Source organism: Lithobates pipiens, unplaced genomic scaffold (assembly GCF_037356315.1).
Source record: "Lithobates pipiens isolate NorthernLeopardFrog02 unplaced genomic scaffold, aLitPip1_a1.2 Scaffold_13, whole genome shotgun sequence".
Taxonomy (NCBI): Eukaryota; Metazoa; Chordata; class Amphibia; order Anura; family Ranidae; genus Lithobates; species Lithobates pipiens.
In genome coordinates, this window is record NW_027507718.1 from 207,720,137 (window position 1) to 207,747,257 (window position 27,121).

General features: G+C 43.5%; 1 protein-coding gene across 1 annotated transcript in view; it reads left to right on the forward strand.

Moving 5' to 3' along the window:
* Window positions 1-27,121, forward strand: part of PRKG2 (protein kinase cGMP-dependent 2) — a 150,047-nt gene that overhangs the window by 15,723 nt on the left and 107,203 nt on the right. Inside the window, exons 3-6 of the mRNA XM_077476170.1 lie at window positions 328-494; window positions 7,585-7,698; window positions 17,480-17,585; window positions 21,849-21,912. Of these exons, the coding sequence (XP_077332296.1) occupies window positions 328-494; window positions 7,585-7,698; window positions 17,480-17,585; window positions 21,849-21,912 (451 nt within the window). The remainder of the gene's footprint in view (window positions 1-327; window positions 495-7,584; window positions 7,699-17,479; window positions 17,586-21,848; window positions 21,913-27,121) is intronic.

The following is a 27,121-nucleotide window of genomic DNA, read 5'->3' on the forward strand; positions in this document are numbered from 1 at the left end:
GTATATCTGCAGTGTGACTCTAAAGCTCTGCTAGTCTCCTGAGATTTAGAATGAGATTTCGCTATTGCTCACTGTTCTCTCTGCTGGAGACTTTAACAAGAGGGTGCAAAGCCCTGCCTTCATATACCCCCATAATGGTTAATAATTGGAAAGAATAGTTGCAAGGAGACCACAGGCAAAATTGGTCACTAGTCCTTTGCCTGACTTTAGGCACAGATTCCAGTTGCTCTTTAGTCCCCATTCACATGGGTGCCATGGCTCATACAGTGTGAATTTTTTTGTTGTCGATGTGTGTTTTATAATGTATACCTTCTTTGTCTTTACAAGTGAGAAAAAACTTATAACGGATGCACTGTACAAGAATCAGTTTCTAAAACGACTTGATCCTCATCAAATCCAGGACATGATAGAATGCATGTACGAAAGAAGATATGCCCAGGGAGAACATATTATAAAACAAGGGGAACCGGGCAGTCATATCTTTGTATTAGCCGGTAAGTTAACCAAAGTATTCTTTTTTTAGCTGAACACATGCTGGATGGACCTGTCCTCATCATTACTTAGCTGTGGAAATGTTAAGCTCTGGCTAAATCTAGGCATGGAGAAAAATAGCAGGTGATGCGGTCAAACTCTTTCACTCTGCACTCAATATGGACTTAACCAAACAGATCTGCTAAAATGGAAGCAGGGTTCCAACAATAACGTACTGTTGTTAAACATAAAAAGTTGCTGTATTCATAACTATTTCTGGATGCTAAAGAGACCACACTTGGTATCCCAATACACCTAGAAGTTAGCATTTCACTGTGTGTGCCTGCATTATATATGCAAATTCTAACCTCAGCAAACATTTAGCGGTGCGCACTTCGTAGACATATCCAAATGCATCATATTCTTTTTTTAAACCCTGTATGAAAACTGTTTTAATAGATTTTAAAGAGCCTTCTCCCCCCAAACTGATATTTTAGTTGTTGGTAGATGCTAGGGAGATAAACTAATGGTTTCTTGTACCTCTCAGAGGTTCTACATTTTTTCTCAAGGGGATCTAGGTCTCCCTGTTGGAATTTTTCATGTATCTTATTTTATTAAAGTGCATGTATAGCCACAACTAGTTTTGTTAGTTTTGGATTGAGTAAATAAGAGTTAATGTATAACTAAAGACAATTTTCTTTTTGTTTTGGATGAAGTGGAGGGGGATTAGATCATCTCTCAGGTTATAATTGCTGTATGGGCCACCATTAGGGAGATTAGCGAAAGTAAAAGAAAAGTTCCTAATTTTGAGTTGCCCTAAGAACAGTAATGCCCCGTATACATGATCGGACTTTCCGGCAGACTTGGTCTGGCGGACCAGAATCCGTCGGACAATTTGATCATGTGTGGGCTCCGTCAGATTTTTTCTTCCCAAAAGTCAGATGGACCTAGAAATATAACATGTTTTAAAGCTTCCAGCCTAAGTCCGCCGGACCCAGTTCCTATCGGGAAGCCCGTTTGTCTGTATGCTGGTCCGATGGACCAAATACGACACAAGGGCAGCTACAGCAGCATCTGCCCACGAGAATGTTTCCGGTGCCATCCTATCGCGCTGGTTCTCGGGGACAGGGTACTGTACATCTCACGCTGGCTGCAATAGGAAAAACACATTTTCCTATCGCAGTGAGCGTGAGGGGGAATGCCCCTCCAGGGGCAAACCAGGCCCTTAGGTCTGGTGTGGATTTTAATGGGAAGCCCCTTACACCATGGGGGGTCCCCCCAAAATCAATACCAGACCCTTATTCGTGCATGCATCTCGGCCGGTCAGGAAAGGGGGTGGGGATGAGTGAGCGCCCTCCCCTCCTGAACTGTACCAAGCTGCATGCCCTCAACATGGGGTGCTTTGGGGAAGGGGGGTGCCATGTGGACCCCAAAGCACCTTGTCCCCATGTTGATGAGGACAAGGGCCTCTTCCCGACAACCCTGGCCGTTGGTTGTCAAGCCCCCAGATCTCGGCCCCCCACCCTATGTGAATGAGTATGGGGTACATCGTACCCCTACCCATTCACCTGGGGGAAAACGTGTCAATAAAAAAACACACTGCGCAGTTTTTTAAAGTCGTTTTTTAGGCGCTTTGCGGTTCTTATCCAGCTCTCTGGCCTTTTTTTCCCGCTCAAAAAATGTAGAGGTTATAATGTTCCATTACTCCATTCAAAATGAAGAAAAAAGAAAAAAGTTTGCACGTAGTTTTATTTTAAAACCCCTATCTGGATATTTTGTGTTCTGCGGGATTTCCCTTCAATTCTTGCCTTGGAGGCACACTGCGGAGTGAGAAGAATTCTCCCTAAAGTGAGGGAAATTCCAATATTAGGCTATTATCACCACAACATTTGTCCCCAAAGGAAGATTCACCTTCACCTCTGATCACCAGAACAAATGGGTGAATCTCCCCAATTGCCTCCCAACACAGACTGCAATAAAAGCATGGCTTACCTTTTAACCCTTCATTACTCCATTCAAAACAAAAAAAATATTTTACCTTTACCACCGTAAAGCCTAGATTCCAGGTGCATCCAAACAAAGGAAGTTCATGTTTTTTCTAAAACTTGCCTCCGGCCAGTATGCTGCAGAGTAGGACTCTCCATTGGGAAGCAATAATCTATCTGCAGAAGCCCAGTTTCTCCATTCTCAGTTATAGTCAGAGCTCTCCAGTCAGCAGGGAGAATGCCATTTGATGATTGCAGACTTAGTAGGGGTGTTTTTGGCCTTCTGCAATGAGACCACTGCTTCCCCACAGACAGCAAGGGTAACACTCAGCAGTTGCTGGAAAGAACAGGTTTCTCTGTTTAGGCCAAGTTCACACTGACACGGAAGTCGCATGACTTCTGATCCAACTTTGCACTATGAGTTCAGGTTTGACTTCTATGCGACTTCAATGAATAGGATCCAACTTTGAGATGATTGCAACTTGTCCTTTGACCAATCAAAATAATTCCTTTGTTTCTGGTATGAAGGAAACCTCAAGCCAAATTTATATAAAAAAAACATTGTGGGTTCCCCCCTAAAAATCCAGACCATTATTCAAGCATGCAGCCCAGAAGGTCAGGCAAGGGAGGGGGATAAGCAAGCAGTGCCATCACGAGAGGCAGGGTCTCTGGATGACATCACTGGTTGGCCATGCTCCATAGCTATATATGAACTGGAAGCCAACGGAGCTGACACAATGCCAGGAGCCAACATCAGAGGACCATTTAGCGGTCTGGTATGGTCTTGGGGGGGGGGGCACACCATATTTTTTTTCAATTTTGGAGTGTGGTTTCTCCTTTCAAGATCCTCAGAGCACAAGTTGCATGCCACAAGTCAGATCAGTTAAGATGAGGATCTGATTTGGATGCGACTTACATTCAAATCAATGGGCTGAAATCGTGCCCAAGTCATACCAAAGTAGTGCAGGAACCTTTTTCAAACTTGGACCAGCACAAATTGGACTAGTTAAGACAGCTCTCATAGGGAACCGTTCATTTTGACATGTCATGCGACTTGTGCTCTCGAAGTCGGAGTAGTGAGAACCGGTCCTTAGTCTGTGGTTGCTTTGGAAAGAAAATGAACTGTAACACTTTAAACACCTTTTGTTTTAGTGCGCCTGGAATGTATTTATCTAACTGGAAGGCAGGTCAAATCCTAACTAAGCTTAAATCTACTCCCACCCCCATTCTAAGCCTAATCTATCTACTCTGTAAAAGGATAGATGCAAATACTTAGCAATTCCGAAGTCATTCTGGTCCGGTCACGTGATCGGGTCCCAGAGCTTGCTTCACTGTAGAGGAAGGATAGACAACAATGGATGCCCCATAGTAAGCCTGTGTGTGATGTCACCACCCAGGCTCTGCAGCTATTATCAGCAATCTCTCCTCTGAACGAGATCATCAGATCATTTGACCAGACCAGTGTGACTTCAGAATAGGTAAAGGAGAAAAGGAAAAAAATATTTTTCTTTTCAAATAGAGGGGAGAGAGATTTGAACACCTGGCAGTTTTTATTGTAGTCTGTGTTCCTGTTATGGAGATTCACTCTCTCTATTTATCCTGTTTAGCATTATTATTGAAAGTGAAAGAAAATCCCAAATTTTGGGTTAAAGTAGACACTAGTTCTGTGAAAAGTCTCTAGAAAAGTAGACACTAGTTCTGTGACCTGGGGGTACTCAAGAGATTCCCTTAATTTGTCAGGATTCCCTCTCACTTCCTGTTTTGACTATGGGACAGGACGTGAAGGTAAATCTCCACATTAGGACAAAAAAGGCAAAAATAAACCTTACAGGGAGTATAATCTCTCATACTCTATCCAAAATGAAAAGAAAATGTTTTGCATATACAGTGGTGTGAAAAAGTGTTTGCCCCCTTCCTCATTTCCTGTTCCTTTGCATGTTTGTCACACTTAAGTGTTTCGGAACATCAAACCAATTTAAACAATAGTCAAGGACAACACAAGTAAACACAAAATGCAATTTGTAAATGAAGGTGTTTATTATTAAAGGTGAAAAAAAATCCAAACCATCATGGCCCTGTGTGAAAAAGTGATTGCCCCCTAAACCTAATAACTGGTTGGGCCACCCTTAGCAGCAACAACTGCAACCAAGCGTTTGCGATAACGTGCAATGAGGCTTTTACAGCGTCCTGGAGGAATTTTGGCCCACTCATCTTTGTAGAATTGTCCTAATTCAGTTACATTAGAGGGTTTTCGAACATGAACGGCCTTTTTAAGGTCATACCACAACATCTCAATAGGATTCAGGTCAGGACTTTGGCTAGGCCACTCCAAAGTCTTCATTTTGTTTTTCTTCAGCCATTCGGTGGTGGACTTGCTGGTGTGTTTAGGATCATTGTCCTGCTGCAGAACCCAAGTTCGTTTCAGCTTGAGTACACGAACAGATGGTCGGACATTCTCCTTCAGGATCTCTTGGTAGACAGCAGAATTCATAGTTCCTTTTATCACGGCAAGTCTTCCAGGTCCTGAAGCAGCAAAACAGCCCCAGACCATCACACTACCACCACCATATTTTACTGTTGGTATAATGTTCTTTTTATGAAATGCAGTGTTCCTTCTACGCCAGATATACTTGGACACACACCTTCCAAAGAGTTCCACTTTTGTCTCATCGGTCCACAGAATGTTGTCCCAAAAGTCTTGGGGATCATCAAGATGTGTTGTGGAGAAATTGAGACGAGCTTTGATGTTCTTTTTGCTCAGCAGTGGTTTTCTCCTTGGAACTCTGCCATGCAGGCCATTTTTGCCCAGTCTTTCCCTGATGGTGGAGGCATGAACGCTGACCTTAACTGAGGCAAGTGAGGCCTGCAGTTCCTTGGACGTTGTTGTGGGGTCTTTTGTGACCTCTTGGATGAGTCGTCGCTGCGCTCTTGGGGTAATTTTGGGCGGCCGGCCACTCCTGGGAAGGTTCACCACTGTTCCATGTCTTCGCCATTTGTGGATAATGGCTCTCACTGTGGTTCGCTGGATTCCCAAAGCTTTGGAAATGGCTTTATAACCCTTTCCAGACTGATAGATCTCAATTACTTTCTTTCTCAATTGTTCCTGAATTTCTTTGGGTCTCGGCATGATGTGTAGCTTTTAAGGATCTTCTGGTGGACCTTACTGTGTCAAGCAGCTCCTATTTAAGTGATGCCTTGATTGTGAACAGGTGTGGCAATAATCAGGCCTGGGTGTGGCTAGAGAAATTGAACTCAGGTGTGGACAACCACAGTTATAGTATGTTTTAACAAGGGGGCAATCACTTTTTCACACAGGGCCATGATGGTTTGGATTTTTTTTCACCTTTAATAATAAACACCTTCATTTACAAATTGCATTTTGTGTTTACTTGTGTTGTCCTTGACTATTGTTTAAATTGGTTTGATGTTCCGAAACACTTAAGTGTGACAAACATGCAAAGGAACAGGAAATGAGGAAGGGGGCAAACACTTTTTCACACCACTGTAGTTCTACTTTGCCTTTTACTTTAAGCTGAGAGTTTAAATCAGGTTGTAAGAAAAGCAGCAGAAGAAGTAGAAGGAAACACCCAGTATTCCAATATAGGTATGACTACAGCCAGAAACTATGCAGGGAGCTTTTTCCATTTGATATACTTTTACATAATGTCGGGGGGAAATAAGCAATTAAAAACTGATATTAGGAAATTCAGTCTTTAACAAGGAAATAATTATTGATCAAACTTGGTTTTAGTCTACATGGCTGGCTAACTGACCAAACAAAACATGAAATGAGAAAAAATAATTTATTGGTCAATTGTAACACTGGCAAAGGGAAAGGATTTCTGTCAGGTTTTATACCTGTCTGACTGGATTACCAGGTATTTTTAAATAAATACAAAATTAGTTCCAAAATTCCACTAAGCAGTGTATGCCATCTGCTTTATTTTATTTAAATAACTCAGTGGTAATAATATTGCATATGCAATTGCTATACAAACCATATTGTAATTTATTTGCATTGAAATTACTTTTCCTTGGCAATCTGCAGGACTGTAACTTTCTGTAAAATTCATTACAATATGGCAACCTGGAGGTGTTCTGTAGACTGTTGATGTACAGACATGTCATTTACTGTGTGTGGGATTGGTTCACTGATTTTCTTAGAAGTCTGCACTAAGATACAAGTCAAATTTGGCCATTCTCTACAATATAAATTTTAGTTTGGTCTACAAAGATGAATTACTTCTAAAGGGATGCAGTCACTGCAACTTTTTCAATCAGAACATTACAAATGTTCCAGATGATTATAATGAACCAGTTCCTCCCACTGAGAATCAGTATAGAAAGAACATAGTGGGACAAACAGCTTTGTAGGTAGTTTGTTAAAATCCTTGAAATGTACATTGATCACCTAAAGGCTTTTTTTGTCAACAAAAGTGAAGTTACTCTTTCAGTAATCCTGTTATCAACTAACACACTCATTCAAATTCAATATCACTGTTGTTACTAATAGAGCTATTCAGGACAAACTAAATTGGGAAATGCTTTACAGTACAAGTTCCCCTTAAAGGGGTTGTAAAGCTTCATGTTTTTTCACCTTAATGCATCCTATTAAGGTGAAAAAACCCCTTGCACTCTCCGGGCCCACCGAGCCCCCGTTTTACTTACCTGAGCACCGAATCTCCATGGGCGCGATCCCGCATTTCTTTCCCCCAGTTCTTGTGGGCTCTTCATTGGATGTTTGATAGCAGTGCAGCCATTTGCTCCCGCTGCTGTCAATCAAATCAATGATGCAGCGCCGGGGACGGGGCCGAGTGTATCACATGGGAGCACACCCACAAGCTAACTCTCTTGGGAGAGCGCTTCCCAGGGCGGGTTAGCTCTTGCAGGGATGAGCCGAGACAGCCACCGAGGGACTCCAGAAGACGAGGATCGGGGCCACTCTGTGCAAAACGAACTGTACAGTGGAGGTAAGTATGATATGTTTGTTATTTAAAAAATTAAAAATAAATAAACCTTTACAACCCCTTTAAATGCCAATGCTAGTTATTTTGCAATTATTTAAAAACAAATTGAATGTATAACATTTTAACATATACAAAAAGTTTTAATATAATTTATTTTACAGAGGGTAAAACAGAAGTCTATCAACAAAATAAACTACTAACCGCCATCCCTGTATGGACAACCTTCGGAGAACTGGCAATACTCTACAACTGCACAAGAACTGCTTCAGTCAAAGGTAACAATTTAAAACTACTTTTAAACTGTCAGGATATCATTAAACAACATACTTTATTATCATCATAATTTGAATGGTGATTCACTGCTCTTGGTTTATTTCAAGTCATATTATTTTAGTTAAAATGGTTGTAAACCCCATTCATGAAGGTTGAACTAGGCACATATACATTATATGTCGTGCTTACTTAGCTCTCTCCAAAGCTCCAAATTTACAACTTTTATTCCATATTCAGGTTAAAAATTTACACAATGAATAATACATAAGTCATGATATAAAAAAAGGTATAAAAAAGTACATATAAATGTTGAAGCATATTTTACATATACACAATATTGCAGGTATAATCAAGTAAGTACATGTTGGACTAAATTTCAAAGCGTTTCTTGAATGTTCACTTCTTCAGGAGATAGTAAAATCCAGTACATCTGTGGAGAGACCATGTCATAAAGATAAGAGAACTATATAAGTAGGGATGGGCAGAACAGACTCCTGTTCGGTTTGCACCAGAACTTTCGAACACCGCGAAAGTTTGAACCCAAATAACGAATCCCATTAAAATCAATGGGACCCAAACATAAAAAAGGCTTATATGCAAGTAATTGGGCATACAATGGTTATAGGGATCCGGACCCTGCCCTGGGGGACATGTAGCAATAAAAATAACATTTGTGAAATATTTCATTTTTAAATGAGCAGTGATTTTTTTATTCAAGTGAAAACATAAAAATGAAAAATTCCTTTTAATATAGTGCCTGGGGGATCCCCTTAGTCTACCTGTAAAGTGCCACATCTGTACCATGTTTAGAATCTGCTGCAGGAATAATTGCATTTATAAAGCCAAAAAATAAATTTTTTTTGCAAGCTGCCCTTATTTTGCTTAGCAACAGCTGGGGAGCCAGAGTGTATGATAAGGCCACAATGTAGTGCATTGGGAATAAGATTAGAGAAGTTTTGGATACATTCTGGTGTCACTTTGACTTTGGATAGAAGTAACAAGTGCTCAAAAATTGGTTTTTAGGTATCGGTGGCGCTTTCCCACCGTAACCCTATAGAGGTAATCTTGATGAAAGCAAGAATTGGCCTTGCTCTAAAAAAAATGAAATGATATGCACCTGTAAACAGGTGCAAAAAAATTGGTCTTTGGGTGTTGGTGGTGCCTTCCCACTGTAACCCTATAGAAGTACTCTTGATGAAAGCAAGAATTGGCCTTGCTGTAAAAATTTGCAATGATATGCACCTGTCAAATAGGTGCAGAAAAAATTGGTCTTTGGGTGTTAATTGGGCCCATGAAACCTATACCAAAAACATTCTTCCAAATGAAATGATTGAACACCCTCAAAGCTAGGCAGCCTTGAAGTCCTGCAGAGATTCCACGTCCCAAAAAGTCTTAATCAGCGACATTGGCATCAGGGGCTTCATAGCTGGTAATCCAGGACTTATTCACAGAGTCTGTGGACAGACGTGTTCTATGATCAGTAGCAAAACCTCCTGCAGCACTGAATGCCCGGTCCAAAAGCATGCTGGATGCAGGGCAGCTCAACAACTTAATAGCATACTTGGCAAGTTCTGGTCAGTGGTCTATTCTCATGACCCAGTAAGTCAGTGGATTGTCAATTGGAAAGCTCTCCATCTCTGTTTTGGCCCCGAGGTAATCATCCTCCATGTGATGCAGATGCTGCCGATGGGCGGCGAGGACTAAAAAAATTCCAAAATGCCTCACTTGGGCGGAAACCTTCTCCAACACTCCTCTCTTGACCAACAGAAAACTCAAAACAAAGTTTTCCACCACACTGTAACCTACGGAAGTCAGGAAAACATTCAATAAAATCCCCTTTAATGTGTTCTGAAGAGGTTTTATGTTGTGGACACTCTGTGGGGATGGGATGAGTTCTGGGACCTTCCCCTTATAACGGTGGTCAAGGAGGATTGCCAACCAGTAATCATGCTTCTCCATTATGCCACGTATTCTTGGATCCTTTCGCAGGCTTTGAAGCATGAGGTTACCCATGCACCTCTAATTTGCTGAGGCTTGAGAAGCAGACTCCTCAGGGTCACTCAGGATGACGGCTTCTGGAACTACCTCCTCCCAGAAACGTACTCCTCCCAAGGGTCCTGGGGTTGGAAAACCATTGCTTACAGATTGATGCTTGTCTTCCTCTTTTTCGAAGCCTATGAAAGTGCCAGAATCCTCCTCCTCATCCTCCTCCCCTCTCTCCTCCTGTGTGTTCTGTGGCATTGGAATGGTGGTGTCTGGATAAAGTGGGCCTTGAGAAGAAAGGAAGTCCTCCTCTTTCTCCTGCTTCTCTGTCTCCAGTGCCCTGCCCATAATGCCACATGGAGTCTGCTTCAGCAGGAACACAACAGAGATTGTGTCACTGATGCATGCACTGTCACTGCTCACCATCCTTGTGTCCTCCTCATATGGTGACAATACAGTGCATGCATCCTTAATAATCAGCCATTGGCGTGGTAAAAAAAGCTGAGGCGGCCTGAGCCTGTTGTCGTGCCGTACTGGCACAGATACTCGTTGACGGCCCTCTGCTGCATGTATAGCCGCTGCAGCATTCCCAAAGTTGAGTTCCACCTGGTGGGCATGTCACAAATCAGGTGGTTCACAGGCAGGTGGTGGAATTTCCGCTGAATTTCAGCCAACCGAGCACTGTCTGCGTATGACTGCCTGGAATGGCTACAGACTCTTCTGACCTGTTTTAGTACAGGTACATCCACGTACCTTGGATGGGAGCCTGACGTGCGGTAGACATGTGCGATTCGTTTCGTACGAATCTCAAATTCCTACGAATTTCTCAAAATTCGTACGTTCGGGAGGTTCCGAAATACGAATTGCCGTGCGTCCGAATTCTGTACGGAATACGAACTTTTGTTTACGAATTCCGTATCTCAGTCATTATACTTATTATGACTTGCAGAAGACTTCTGTGATAGAAGTCAATGTAAATTGCCTGAAGACATCAGTGAAGGACTTTCATCCTCTCTAGGCAGGCTGCCAAGAAAAGAACAAAATGATACAATGTTTCTTCTTCAATGGGCTGAACTCCGTGTGTAGAAGTTTTCAGTTTAACCATTTAAACCAAGAAGCGGAGTCAGACTAGCTGGGTCATACACATCAGGGTGAACTGCATAAACGGCAGGCAGAGAATAGTCAGAGTCCAGGCTGAGTCTTGGCAAAAGGCAATCAGGCAGAAGAGTAAGCAGGGTCAAACAAGCCGAGGTCAGGATTGGAGACATAAGCAAGGTCAGGAAGCCAGGCCAAACACAGGAGCAGGATACTGGCACAGAATCAGGAACACAAGTGACAGAAGCAGATCAAACCACAATGGGCAGCACTCCAGGAGCATCTTTTATAGACTGTTGGGTGCCAATGCGCACTAATGCACATGCATGCGCACATCCCTGCGCGAAGTCCGCAATGCGCGCATTTGTGCGCGAAGTCCGCAATGCGCATGTGCGCACATTTGTGCGCGAAGTCCACAATGTGCGTGTGTGCGCCTTTGTGCGCAAAGTCCGCAATTCGCATGTGCACGTATCTGTGTGCGAAATCCACAATTTGTGTGTGCGTGCATCTGTGCGTGAAGTCGGCATAGGCGCACGTCTTCTGGAGTGGGCAGAGCGTCCCTGACAGTACATCTTGCAACCCTGGGTACATACTTAAGAAACGCTGCACCACCAAATTGAGGATATGTGCCAGGCATGGCACATGTGTCAACTTTCCCTGTCTAAGGGCGGACAGGAGGTTTGAGCAATTATTGGACACCATCATTCCTGGTTTCAGCTGGCGTGGTGTGAACCACCTCTGGGTCTGTTCCTGCAGAGCTGCAAGAATCTCTGCTCCATTGTGGTTCCTGTCCTCTAAACACACCAGCTGAAGCACTGCATGGCACCTTTTAGCCTGACTCTGGGAATAGCCCTTTGAACGCTTAGGGGGTACCTAATGTTCATAGGACAATTCTGCAGAGGAAGGCATGGAGGTGGAGGAGGAGGAGGAGGGGTAGAGCTCACAGGTTTGGCATCATCACCAGCAGCTGTATGGAGACATGGGGCACAACAAGCTGCAGCACTGAGCCCTGTCCTGCATCCTTTCAAGTTGCAAGCAGCGTTACCCAGTGTGCTGTGAACGAAATATATCATCCCTGCCCATGCTTTCTGGACAATGCGTCAGCAGTAAGGTGGATTTTACATCCGACTGCCTTGCCCAACGATGCCAGAACATTCCCTTCCACGTGATGGTAGAGAGATGGATTGGCCTTACATGAAAAGTAGTAGCAACTGGGAACCTGCCATTGTGGTAGAGCACATTGTGCCAATTCATGGAAGGGGGCAGAATCCACCAGCCTGAAAGGCAGAAGTTGGAGAACCAACAGCATGAGGGGGTACAAAGGTGGACATGGGGATGTACAGAGGGGGACGGGGGGTACAGAGGTGGATGGAAGGATATAGAGATGAATGTGGATGGGGGGGATACAGAGGTGGAAAGGGGATACAGACGTGAGCTGTGGATGGGGGGATGCAGAGGTGAAAATGGATGGGGGGTACTACAGAGGTGGATGGGGGTACAAAGGTAGACATGGGGGTACAGAGGTGGACGGAAACACATAGAGGTGAACGTGGATGGGGGGGTACAGAGGTGGACATGGGGGGGTACAGAGGTAGAGGGGGGTACAGAGGTGAACACAGAGGTGGATGGGGGGGTACAAAGGTGGACAGAAAGATATAGAGGTGGACATAGGGGGGTACCAAGGTGGATGGGGGATACAGAAGTGAGCTGTGGATAGAGGGGTACAGAGGTGAGCTGTGGATGGGGGGGAACAGAGGTAGACAGGGAATACAGAAGTGAGCTGTGAATGGAGGGGTACAGATGTGAATGTGGAATACAGAGGTAAGCTGTGGGTGGAGGGGGGTACATAGGTAAGCAAAATGATGTGCAGAGGTGACTAATAGATGGGTACTTTGCAGGAGGGGGGAGGATATGCAAGTACTGTCCTTTGTGCTGATTTTTTTCTGCGCCCTGTATGATACAAACACCTCAAAGTACACACCCCCAATCCCCGTGTGTCATCCTGGACTCCTATCTACCCCCCATCATCTTGAACTCCCCCATCTCTCCCCCCAATCATCCTGGACTCCCCTATCCCCCCATCATCCTGAACTCCGCTACCCCCCACCCATCATCCTGGACTTCTCTATCTCTTCCCCCCATCATTATTATTATTATTATACAGGATTTATATAGCGCCAGCACTTTGTGCAGTGCTTCACAACATGAGGGCAGACAGTACAGTTACAATACAATGCAATACATAAGTTTACGTGTGTATGTTGTTTTTTTGAATGTTGGGGTAGAGAGACAATTTGTATGGGGGGGCCCAAGATTTTTTTTTGCCCAGGGCCCAAACAATAGTAAAGACAGCACTGGGAGGAGGGACAGATTTGCGTCCCTTTTGTGTGGCTTTTGGGCTGCTCTTGCCAACGGGCTGAGTGGTTGGACGTTAAATGCCTTGTTAGGCATGTGGTACCCAAATGGTTGGTGTTTTTGCCATGTTTGATGCACCTGAGACACAGTTTGCAGATAACAACAGTGCGATCTTCTGCAGATGTGCTGAAAAAGGTCCACACAGCTGAGCTTTGGGGAGTGGCCAAGGAGATAACAGCTGCAGAATGTGATGCAATAGGGTGGCTACTCTCTACCTTTTCTTGATGTCGGCATCCTTGTGATTGTGCCGCCTCACCTTCAGTTTTCTCCTCTGACACCCAAGTCACATCAGTGACCTCATCATCATCATCATCTCCATCTCCTCCATCTTCATTATTACCACTGGAGACAACTTGGCAATATGCTGTGGCTTGGGGAACATGAATGCCAATTTGTCTACCAGTGTTCCTCCTTCTCTCTAGGCTCATGTTCCTGTCATCCTTAACCTCAGAACCAACATCTGAATCCAGTAATGGCTGGGCATCATCAAGGAGCAAGTGGCTGAAGCTGTGGTCAAATAACTTAGCTGACTCCTCAATGGAGGCAGGTTTATCCACTCTGGCAACTGCATAGGACTGCTTGTCTCTGCTTGCATGACAGAGGATGAGGAGGATGAGGAAGGTTTAGTAAGGCAGTCCACCACCTCCTCTGCATGCTGTGGCTGGATAGCACGGGCAAACTCGCTAAACAGAGGAAATGATGACCTGCATGAGGACTGATCAAATAGTCTAGACTGTTGGATAATGCCTCAGACGATCTGCGCATGTGCAGTATGTAATGTCACTCCAGCTGATCTCCCGATCAGCTGGCATGATGTTAACAGTATGCTTGCGCAGATCATCAGAGGCATTATCCGTCGATCAGCAAAGCATGGAGGGAGAATCTAATCGTCACATTCTGCTTCGCTCTCTCTGGGCATTGGCAAGACATCACTGATCACGCCACAGGTGGAAGATGATTTGCACTATTTGACAGAACGCCACGCTTTACTGATCGTCGGATAATGCCTCCTATCTGCACATGCGCAGTGTCGATGTCATGTCAGCAGATCAAGAGATGTTACGTCATGCGCATGCACAGATCTTCTGAGGTATTATCCGACGAGATGCACTATTCAACAGAACACTGACGAATGACAGCTCCATGTTCCCTCTGCATATGCAGGGGGAACACGGACACAGCCCACTCTACTCTATGGGCCCTCCTATCCACCCAGACGGAAGATGACAGTTCCCCTTATTTATTTATTTTTTTGAGGGGAATGGATTGGAGGTAGCTGGGTGTATATGGACACAAGTCTATTTATATCTGCTGTTCCATAGAGGTGAATGGAGGGTCCAATTGGGTGAGACAGATTTTGTGAAAAGGGCTTAAGGCTGCTTTTACAATGATGTGCTGCAGTTTACAGTGCAGTACACTTGCAGCATTCCTGCAGGTTAGCTGCATTCTGCCATAGACTTCTATTATATCCTGCAGGTGTGGTGCCCTTTCTGAAAGCACACCAAACCTGCAGTTAATAACAGAAGTCTTTGGCTCAGTGCACGTAACCCACAGGTGATCAGTTTGAAAGCAGCCCAGTAACCACTGCAGAACAGATATGCCCATATATACACTGTGATTTTAGTAATAAACTTACCTTTAATAACAGTTTTCTATTCAGGTATTGCCGACTGTTGCTGTCCCAGGCAGAGTGCATTTGGTATCACTCCGCCTGTGACAGGAGCCAGTGATATACAGAAAGCATGGGTTTATATGGCACTGCTCCACAGCTGCACGCTTCCTCTACCGCCAGCTTCATTCACAACAATGATGCTCTGGGATGGCAGATCAGCGACCCACGATCTGGGCTTGCCAGCCAGCAGTCCCAGAGCAAGAGATCCTGAGCCACTGGTTGGGTACCCCTGCTTTAGTCCCTTCTCCCCATAATCTGTAGGGTCTTTATTTGTAATGTTGTTGTTTGTCCACAATCTATGCCTAACACACTTTTTTTTATATAAAACTTTGGGTTGAAGCCCATTAGTTATCAATAAGACTGCATTATACATTTGATAGTTAAAGCGGAGTTCCGGACACATTTTCTTTTTTTTTTCTTTTTTTTTTTTTTTATATTCCGAGAATAATGCATTATTAACATAAAAAACAATAGTATATGTTTACTAGTGGATGTTGATAATATATTTATTACTTATACTCACAACTTAGTAAATCCTATTCTGGCCCTTGTAATGATGATTGTGAGCATGTGAAGCCAAATCGCAATCTCTTCCTGGATTACCGTTGGAGAGGTGCATGCTGGGTAACCAGCATGCACCTTTTGATATCGCGCATGAGTGATGCTCCGGGGGCCGTAGTGCCGATTGTTTAAAAAGTTGCCATAACAACGGGTGGTGACGGAGGAAGGTCTTGTCCCATTGTTATGGCAACTGCCTTAAATCGCATCATTTCCTGTCGGGAAATAACGTGATATTTGCTCACAGTACTGCCCACAGACTCCTGCGAAATGATGACTCACAGGAGCACAGCAAGTCCATCACCTTTACCCTCAGCTTCTTTAGCAGGGCGGATGTCATCTTAAAGGTGTGTTTGGGGTTGTTATGTTGGAATACTGTCCTGCAGCCCAGTCTCCTAAGGGAGGGGATCATGCTCTGTTTCAGTATGTCACAGTACATGTTGGCATTCAATAGTTCCCTCAATGAACTTCCCAGTGCTGGAAGCACTCACGAAGCCCCAGAAGAAGACACTCCCACTACAATGCTTGACTGTAGGCAAGACACACTTGTTTTTGTACTCGTGACCTGGTTCCTGTTTCTTTTCTTTTTTTTTAATAGAACTTTATTTAAATGTCACAGGTGTTAAGATTTTTGTTTTTGGGAATAGATATGGTTTAAAATTGATTTATACAGTTGCGATACTGCACTTAAATCTAATATTCTTTAAACATTTTGCAGACTCTGTTTGGATTTGTGTGCCGGGCCCTTAGCTTACTGTTAACCAGGGTTCCTAAATCCTGTGTTAGACTAGCATAAGTGCTTTATACAGAAACAAATTACTGTCTTACAAATCAAAATCTTTCCCTACCCAACATTATAATGAACCCGCACTCAGACTAGTACGCAAAAGTATTTACATATTTTGAACAAAAAGAAATAGCTTTTTACATCTGTATCTATAAGCATTTTGAATAAAATCATCTTCAAATTTCACAGCAGAAGCACTGAACTCTCAGCTATTTTCTTTGAAGAGCATATATTGGCAGCCTGATGCCCTCTAATGTACACACATAGCCAGTGTACTTTAAAGTATTTTTTGCTATCTTTGAGGATTTTTGAGAATGAATAACTTCATAGACCAAGCAGCTAGAGAGCTTAGTGATATCAGGTTTTAAAGCACTTTTACAGGCATACTTTAACATTCATAGCTTTGTGCATTCAGATGGTTTTCCTATTATCTCAAAAAGATAACAAGGTACAATACTGGTATAGCTCTTCAAATCAATAAAATAGTGAAGTATCTATAAATTAAGCCAGACTAGCAGGAAACTCACAAGGATGGTAATGGTGTCTAAATATGCACATATATGCTTTTTGTTCCTATATATTGTATAACTTCATATACTGCAGTTAGTGACATTAGTTACTTTATAACCACATGTGTACATTTCCAAATTTGATTAGTCCATTATCAAGCTTGGATGTGGAGTTACTTATGGTACCAACTGTACTCATGGAGGTTTGGGCATCGATCTGATGTCAGTTTGAGATGCTTCTGACTTTTCAGACTACTCAGAATTCATTGTCAGGTGCATTTGACCACAGGTGCTTCTGTTTGGTTAACTTTTTTGCACTCCCATTTTTAGTTTTGCACTCCCATTATCTTGCATGGGAATTTTAAACCCACATGTGAACAGAAGTCTGATACAGGCCCTTGTTCTACAACTCCACAAGTATAGTCAAATGAAGGTCACAAGGAGGTCAGCTGCAGGTCAAATGTATATGTCACTGAATTCTGAATGATCTCAGAAGCATCTCAGTCTGATGTCAAACTGATGCCATGGACACAATCCCGAAGCCCATTGACAGAGGTTCTAAAAGGGAAAGACAAAATTGAAGTTCCTTGTCTGGGTTACTGCTTATGTTTTTTGAGTGGAACCTTGGATCTGCCTAAAAGGTGTATTTCTACCATAGGGCCTTTACTGGTGGAGGTGAGCGGGCTATTTGCATATTGTATCTTTCTTTCTGTCCCATACATAGTGGATTTAAAACAACTAGGATTTTTTATTTTATTTTACAGCTATAAACAATGTTAGGACATGGGCTCTTGACAGAGAAGCATTTCAAAATATTATGAGAAGGACGGCACAAACCAGGCACGAGGAGTACCGGAACTTTCTTAAAAGGTAAATGTTTGTGTAGAATTTCAATGTGAATGATGTGGTTCTAACTGGTTCTTGGTGTTATTTGAGTCTCTGGGGCTGTTTAATATTATAATGCTTTTCTTTTAATATGTGTTTGTAAACCATGTTTTTAACTTTATCCAATTAAAAAATGTCATTTATTTTTACCTATTCTATGCGTGTACCTACAAAGTCCATTTTTGCTGCACACACGCACACACGGGAGCCCTGGCCACAGATGACTGAGGATGCTTTAGCTCCGTGTCCTTAAGACTCCTTTCACACTGGGGAGCTTTGCAGGCACTACAGCTCTAAAAATAGTGCCTGCAAAATGCCCTGAAAGAGCTGCTCCTGTCTCTCCAATGTGAAAGCCCTACGGCTTTCACACTGGAGCAGTGAGCTGGCAGGACGCTAAAAAAAGTCCTGGCAGCAGCATCTTTGGAGCGGTGAAGGAGCAGCATGTACACCACTCCTACATTGCTTCTGCCCATTGAAATCAATGGGCTGCGCGGCTATACCTCTAGCAAAGAGCTTCTGCAGCAGGGCTTTGCAGGTGATATTAACCCTTTCTTGGCTGCTAGCGGGGGGTAAAACCGCCCGGCTAGTGGCCGAATAGCGCCGCAAAATTGACAGTAAAGCGCAGCTAAAAATACTGCCAACACCCACCGCCCCGGTGTCAAAGGAGCCTTAAACTCAGCTTGTCCCCGAGCAAGGAATAGTGGAAATGCACATGAACGATACCGCTAATCATGTCAGGACTTGTGGACCCCAAAGCCATATGACATAATGGCTGGGAGTGTATTTCAGGGGCTGGAAGATGTGGGGAAGTAAGGAAGGAAAGACAACAATTAGTATAAATAGAAAGAAAAAAATTTGTGGCAAAAATATACAAGAATCAGAGATGTTTGTACCGTATGGACCTGAAATATATTAAAAAAGATGAGGCTGTAGAACCACTTTAAGCAGTATTGCTTTGGTTAACAGGCGCTTAAAGTGGGCTTTCACTTAAACTTAGCACTTTTAATCCCAACAATCTTCCTCCTCTCCACCAACTGATTTTTGATTTTGCTTTGTTTATTCACCTTTTCTTATTTTTTTTTCACTTCACCTTGTCCCCCACCTCCATTCTCCTCTGGGTGAGAATGACTTCTCCTCCACTCCTGAAGCCTTCTAGGATATGCACTTCACATAGCCTAGGGGGCATCAGCTTCAACTCAGTGGTCTAAGGAGAGAAGATAAAGTAGTGTATCATCCTACATGGTTCCATTATTAACCTTTTTCTAAAAATGCTACTTATACTTATTCCAAGTCAGTGACTGAGAAGGTTTTTAGGCTAAAGTGCTCTCTCTAATTATAGTCAACACTCAGCAAATGCAACCAACATATCTCTGTCACCATAGGTTTCCTTCAAGTGTTTGAATGCTCTCAGGCCGCGTACACACGGGCGGACTGTTCGCCCAACCTTGTCCGCTGAACAGTGTTTGGGCGGACAGTCCGCTCGTGTGTGGGCTTTCAGCGGACAGTTTCAGCGGACAGTTGGACGGACAAAGTCTTTCGGAAATTCCGAAAAACTGTCCGCTGAAACTGTGTTTGAGCGAACAGTCCGCCCGTGTGTGGGCCTGTCCGCTGTACTTTCGAAATGAGCGGACTGTTCCCGCTCGGAAAGTCCGCCCATTTCGAGCGCGTGTACAGGTAGGCGGGGCCCGCGAAGGAGACGTCGCGGGCTCCGACGCCTGGAATGGGCTTAAAGGGGAACCCCAACGCCGAAAAAAATCGGCGTGGGGGTTCCCCCAAAGTCCACACCAGACCCTTGTCCGAGCACGCTACCCGGCCGGCCAGGAAAGGGGGGCGAGCGAGCGCGCCCCCCCCTCCTGAGCCGTACCAGGCCGCGTGCCCTCAACATGGGGGGGTGCCTTGGGGAAGGGGGGGCCGCGCGGCCCCCCCACCCCAAAGCACCTTGTCCCCATGTTGATGAGGACAAGGGCCTCTTCCCGACAACCCTGGCCGTTGGTTGTCGGGGTCTGCGGGCGGGGGGCTTATCGGAATCCGGGAGCCCCCTTTAAGAAGGGGGCCCCCGGATACCGGCCCCCCACCCTATGTGAATGAGTATGGGGTACAATGTACCCCTACCCATTCACCTGTGAAATAAAGTACAAAAAAAAACACAACACAGGGAAAAAATATTTTATTGCACAGCTCCGGGGGTCTTCCGTCTTCGGGGGTCTTCTCGCCAGACTCCTCCGCTATCTTCGTGTAGCTCTTTTACTAGCGGAGGAGTCCGGCTTTCTTCCTCCCCACCGCCGGCCTCTTCTCCCGACTTCGGGGGTCTTGTCCCCCTCTTCGGTTCTTCTGCCGGGCCACCGCGCCTTCTTGTAGCTCTTTTGCAGGCGGTGGCCCGGTCTTCTGTCGCCGCTGCCTTCCGTTCTTCTGTCGCCGCCTTCGGTTCTTCTGCCGGGCCACCGCGCCTTCTTGTAGCTCTTTTACAGGCGGTGGCCCGGTCTTCTGTCGCCGCTGTCGTCGCCGCCGCCTTCCGTTCTTGTTCTTCTTCTTGTTCTTCTTCTTCTTCTCCTGGAGATGTTGACTCGACGAGCTCTCCGGCCGGAATGCCAGGGACACGCTCCGCTGCCACTTATATAGTGACAATGGGGCGGTGTCACATGGTATATGCCACATGGGTTGGTCACATGGTGACCCCGCCCCCTTACGATGTCATAGTCCCCATGTGACATCAACCCATGTGACCAACCCATGTGACATATACCATGTGACACCGCCCCATTGTCACTATATAAGTGACCGCACAGCGTGGCTCTGGCATTCCGGCCGGAGAGCTCGTCGAGTCAACATCTCCAGGAGAAGAAGAAGAAGAACAAGAAGAAGAACAAGAACGGAAGGCGGCGGCGACGACAGCGGCGACAGAAGACCGGGCCACCGCCTGTAAAAGAGCTACAAGAAGGCGCGGTGGCCCGGCAGAAGAACCGAAGGCGGCGACAGAAGAACGGAAGGCAGCGGCGACAGAAGACCGGGCCACCGCCTGCAAAAGAGCTACAAGAAGGCGCGGTGGCCTGGCAGAAGAACCGAAGAGGGGGACAAGACCCCCGAAGTCGGGAGAAGAGGCCGGCGGCGGGGAGGAAGAAAGCCGGACTCCTCCGCTAGTAAAAGAGCTACACACAGATAGCGGAGGAGTCCGGCGAGAAGACCCCCGAAGACGGAAGACCCCCGGAGCTGTGCAATAAAATATTTTTTCCCTGTGTTGTGTTTTTTTTTGTACTTTATTTCACAGGTGAATGGGTAGGGGTACATTGTACCCCATACTCATTCACATAGGGTGGGGGGGCCGGTATCCGGGGGCCCCCTTCTTAAAGGGTGCTCCCGGATTCCAATAAGCCCCCCGCCCGCAGACCCCGACAACCAACGGCCAGGGTTGTCGGGAAGAGGCCCTTGTCCTCATCAACATGGGGACAAGGTGCTTTGGGGTTCCCCAAGGCACCCCCCCATGTTGAGGGCACGCGGCCTGGTACGGCTCAGGAGGGGGGGGCGCGCTCGCTCGCCCCCCTTTCCTGGCCGGCCGGGTAGCGTGCTCGGACAAGGGTCTGGTGTGGACTTTGGGGGAACCCCCACGCCGATTTTTTTCGGCGTTGGGGTTCCCCTTTAAGCCCATTCCAGGCGGCGGAGCCCGCGACGTCTCCTTCGCGGGCCCCGCCTACCTGTACACGCGCTCGAAATGGGCGGATTTGCCTCCTCCTTACGTGGGCGAGTCCATTCATTTCAAAAGTTGAGCGAACTGTTTGGCAAACAGTTTGCTGAAACAGTCCGCTCGTGTGTGGGCAAGTCCGCTCATGCAAATTTTGAGCGGACTGTTTGCCGAAACTGTTTGACGAACAAGGTTGGGCAAACAGTCCGCGCGTGTGTACGCGGCCTCACTCTTCCATGAGATTACTGAGTTTGACAGTTTACAAAATAGCTCTTACGTTTTGGGTTCAAAACATTCTCAGTTTTGCCATGATGACCTTTCTTTTACATTTCACAGTTACTAAATTGTGGTTTTGAGATGTTTCTCTTATAAATAGTAATGGTGTAAACTTATATTATACATTATACCTGCAATAATTGAAATAAAATTTAATATGAAAAAACTAAATTTAAAAGTACCAGATTTATTAGGTTAGGGGTTACCTTTGCCTGTACATTTGTAAGTGGTATGAGTGTAAGTCTGTGATGCATACAACAGTCAGTTATATTTCAATTTCTTTCTCTACTTTAAAGTGTATTTTTATTTAAGAAGCTACCAGAAGACAAGTTGATGAAGATAGCAGACTGCTTAGAACTGGTATGTTTTTCTATTTTTTTTTGTTTTATAACAAGTTTGTTTATAACAAAGGGAACATCAAGAACCTGTTGTCAAAGTAATATATGGCGAACCTCAAGAACTAAGGTACAAGAATAAATCTTGTGTATTACTACCACAGGAACCTCAGTAAAAGCCCACATCTTGATATGAGTAGTGAGGCGCATCTCCTACCACATCACCCAAAACAGTGTTTACTGCATGAACAACCTATCACCAGGCCAAATTATTTCCAAATGACAGTTGTGGGGGTGTGACTATGCAAATTCCTATGTCACCAATTGCATAGAAACCAAATAATCAATATTTATATCCAGGGGAGCTTCCGACCCTCAGAGGAAATACTTTAATCTCTTACATACGGCCATAATCCAAAAAAAAAATTACCATGAAACTTTATGGGTACTGTCAAAACTATCCAACAGAAATATCACAAAATCGAAATGTTTATTATTAAACACATATATTTTATGATATCTTTGTTGGGTAGTTTTGACAGTATCCATAAAGTTCCATGGTAGTTCTTTTGGTATACCATTTAATTTGGAACACGGAGAGAGGGGCTCCAATAGCACTCTAACAGCTAAAAATGTAATTTAACAATGAAGATGTAATCTGGCACCTTATGATTATTGATTGATTATTTAGTTACACTTTAATGTTAAATCACAACCCTTCCTCGACCCTATAATACTTTTATGCCTACTGCAGATAGCATTGTCTGCTTTTGAAATTCCTCTTAATCCAGTTAAATGCTATGATTTATGTGTCATGCATGGAAATGTGTTTGATACAATATGCATACGTGAGACTCCTGGGATCACTTGTAGAAAGAATCTGATGTAGCGGAAAATTTCTTCATCCAAGCTATCAGATTGAATCATGTCTTGTCTAGTAAGGTTGGCATTGCCAACCCTGTTGCATGGATACTTTTTTTATGCATCAAGTTTTAGTTCACAATGTGATTGTACTGAAGCATGATCTTCCCAGCGTCAAGGCCAACAAGTTTACTATATGTGAATCTAATAAAAGAGTTAGGCATTTCCCATGATAAGGCAAGATAATTCCAGGTGAAGGATGTAAATAAGAAGTCAGTTAGCATAAGCAAAGCACATATTCAATTTAAAGTGCACTTGTACCCATAATATGGGACATAAATATTTTACATGTATGCACTGCAGCTTGATGGATTCTAAAATGTATGACATGCTACATTTTTGTGAAGTCACATGTTTTAACCAGGCCCCTTGAAATACCTTGTAACTGTCATACACAAAAATAAGCACGCTTAATGCAATTTTTTGTATTTTTAACACATGCACCATGAAGAAAATCTATTCTTTTTGTATATTTGGCGGAAAAAAAAACACATAAAAAATATACATAAATGTATGAAATGCATTGCAATACATGCAGCAATTTTAATGCAAAACACATACTAATGCATGTGCATAATTGTGAAGGGTAGTATACTAAAGGAAAAAAAAAAAGCTAGGGGCCTGGCAGTGATCTTGAAAATGTGGTAAAAAGTGATTGTTTATTCTTTCAGGTGCAAGCATGGGCATCTCTAAAAAAAAAAAACGTGTTTATTGGAATAAGTAGAAATTGAATACAATACTACTAGGTTAGGGTTTAATGACATACTTTGAGGGTTAGGTTGTATTAAAACCACTTTCTGGCTGCCTAAATGTAAATATACGTCATTACTTTGACGTGAAATACCGGAGTTATGGTAGCAGCAAGCTGCCATAAACCCAGTATCTTTAATTACAGTAGGCGGCCTGCTTTCCGATAAAAGTATCCAGTGGCGGATTTGCCACGGGATCACTTTTATAGTTGGCGGGAGAGGTGTCCCCCCACTTTAGTAGTGGATGATGGCCACACATCGCCGCCTTTATCAGGGTTTATAGAAATATGAAATCTGTTTGTTTGTGCAAATAATTTCACACTAGATATGGTATGTTGTCTGAATAAATTCAGTAGCAAATATTTTAGTGCGGTGCTTTGATATCAGGTTCAGATGTCATTTACCTTGGAAGGCTGGCAGGAAACCAAGTCCTTTCTGCCATAGAAAATACAGGGAAAAGACCCTGTATGACATTGTTGGGCCTTTTAAAGATTAATTTCTCTCAAATGCTTGTAGCTACAGAGCTGTTTTGTGATACTTTTACTGTTTGTACAGACTAAATTAGTACTTTATTGTGCATTGTCTGGGCACACATGCACTTAAAGGGGTTGTAAATGCAGAAGGGGTTTTATCTTAATACATTCTATGCATTAAGATTAAAAGCCTTCTGTGTGCAGCAGCCTCCCCTCTGCCCCCAACACTTACCTGAGATCCCTCTCTGTTCAGCGATGTCCACGAGTGTCTCAGCCATCTGAGATTCTCCCTCCTGATTGGCTGAGACACAGCAGTGGTGCCATTGACTGCCACTGCTGTCAATCACAGTCAGCTAGCCAATCAAGGGAGAGAGGGGACGGGGCCTGGTCAGGGCTTTGTGTCTGAATGGACACAGGGAACTGTGGCTAGGCTCGGGTGCCCCCATAGCAAGCTGCTTGCTGTGGGGGCACTGAACAGGAGGGAGGGGCCAGAATCACAGAAGAGGTACCCCGAGAAGAGGAGGATCTGGGCTGCTCTGTGCAAATCCACTGCAACAGAGCAGGTACGTATACATGTTTACGAGACTTTACAATCACTTTAAGGTTGGGTATATCGTAATCAATCTTATTTTCAGTTGTTTTTTTTTGTGATAATGATAATAATAATTTTGGTAATTTTGGTGTGATAATATATATGGATAGATAGATAGTATATCTATATCTATATCTATCTTTCTATCTATCTATCTATCTATCTATCTATCTATCTATCTATCTATCTATCTATCTATCTATCTATATATAATATTTATACATATTTCTTGGTGTTGAATCTTGAACTGCTGCCCACAAAATTACCACACCAATTTCTCAATAAACATGCTGTGGTACATTATACTATTTCAGTAGATTAATGGGGCTGATCTGTTTGAGACAAGTGGGCTAATTTACTAAAGAACGTGAGAATTCTTGGCTCAAATTTTTTATTCATATACGGATGAATAATGAAGATGATAGGTTTATAAAGATTTGCTTTTAAAATTAATAAATAATTGAGGAGAATATTTCCACAATTAATCGTATAAAGATTCTTTACTCCTCTAATAAATCAACCCACGTCTTTACACCGCCTAGAACAGGGATAGGCAACCTGGGGCCCTCCAGCTGTTGTGGAACTACATTTACCATGAGGCACTGCAAGGCTGGCAGTTGCAATTACTCCCAGTGGCATGGTGGGACTTGTAGTTCAGGTTGCCTACCCCTGGCATAGAACATAGAGTCTCAGGTGCCAGAATGTATATTAATGCTTCATCTAGGCAAACATATTTCAGTACGGTAGGTAATGCTGACTGTTCATGATGCTTAAACAAACATGGTGTTGTCCTTCTTGGGATAGAGGCATTGCTGGAAAAGTACTGTAGACTATGTAAGAGGTAATAAATACTTATAAGTTTTACACTTTTTATTACTTAGCATGCAAGAACATGAAAAATATGTTAAGTACACTTTAAATGTTTTAACCCATGGGGGTAGCAGCATGCATGATTCCATCTTTTTTGTAAGACAATCCTATAATTTCAGGTTTTAGTTGCTGTACTACTTGCAGGTAAAATCTGTAACATCACAAAACATGTACAATGGCATGTCCAATGGTCCTCTGTGAATACCACTGCATATGTAAGTTTCGACTTTAGTATGTACAACACTGGGCCAAAAGAGGTGAGGATTTTCCTGTGTTTCTGTACGAAAACATCAGAAGTGAAAGGGGATTTCTATTTAAACTAGGAATCATAAATAAGCCCTACACTCTACCAGATCAAAGCACACGTATGTCTTAAAAATGTGAAGTTAAGTTTATTTGTTCATATTGAAAAATTGGTCCTCGGTGAGAACCTTCTTTGGCTTTTTGAACATTAGAAAAGGGGAAATCTTCTCACCGGGAGAGAACAGTAAAGGTGTTCTGCGTTCCTCTAACATGTTAGAAGGTGACACATTTGCTAAACAATTTTACCAAAGCACAAGAGAGCTCATTAAAAAGGCTTCTCTATGTGCATGAGACACACTGAAGAGAAGGCCCACTGAGTTTATTTTCCTGGGCAGAAACATAATATGGATGTTGGCCACTTCAAATACGTGCAGTGGAGTTCCATGCTCTATTTCTGAAAGATTTCACAGAAAGAAACTATTTCAGAGGTGTTGACTTTGTGTCAGACCTGTGTTCATCATATCATTGCACGAAAAAGAAAAGCAACCTTTTATTGAAATGTAGTCAAAGAGCACTTTGCACTTAAGTGTAAATTACACCACCAATGTATCAATGAGTATTTCATAGAAATTCCCCAGAGGAATTTATTAATTCCATGCCACGATGATACAGTGTTTGCTCTCTCATTTCCCAGGGTTTTGATGATGAAATCATTCTGAACAGGTCTTCTTGGATCTGTTCCCTCCAGAGGGCTGGCCATGTAACGTAACACTGACACAGATGTTACAAATTAATAATTCAGCGTAATTTCACCAAAGAGCACAGTCATTTTTCTTTAAAAGAACAAAATGTGTTTCTAATAGAGTATGTAGCGAGCAGACGTAATAACCACGAGAGAATTCCATTCTGATCCCAGATATTAAATCTAGAGCTATGAGGATTAATGGGAGTACACTTTGCTTGCTACCTCTTCACCTTTTACTATTTTCAATGGTAGGATTAGGGATTGTTTAGGTTGTTTGTTGGTCTTTAGGCTTGATAGACTTTAAAACAAAGGTATGCTCACAAGCAAATGAAGGCAGTCAAAGTAATTCGCCTTAATAGGCTTCTCAACAATATTATTAATGGTGGTGGTAAGCTAATCCTGAAAAGTCTGTGCCTTTCAAAATTGAAATGTGTGCATATCTGAGCAATCAGTGTAAAATCCAGACTTTCAGGACCTGTTGTGAATCTCTATCTACTATATTCGGTGAAGGTGTGGAGATTTTTGTGCAGATTGAGAAAGTATTGGAAATAGAACTGATGGCCCCAGTTTGTTTTGCTGAAGTAATGATTATAATAATAGTAATGGAAATTATAATTATAAATGTGCTGCAAGATCACTGC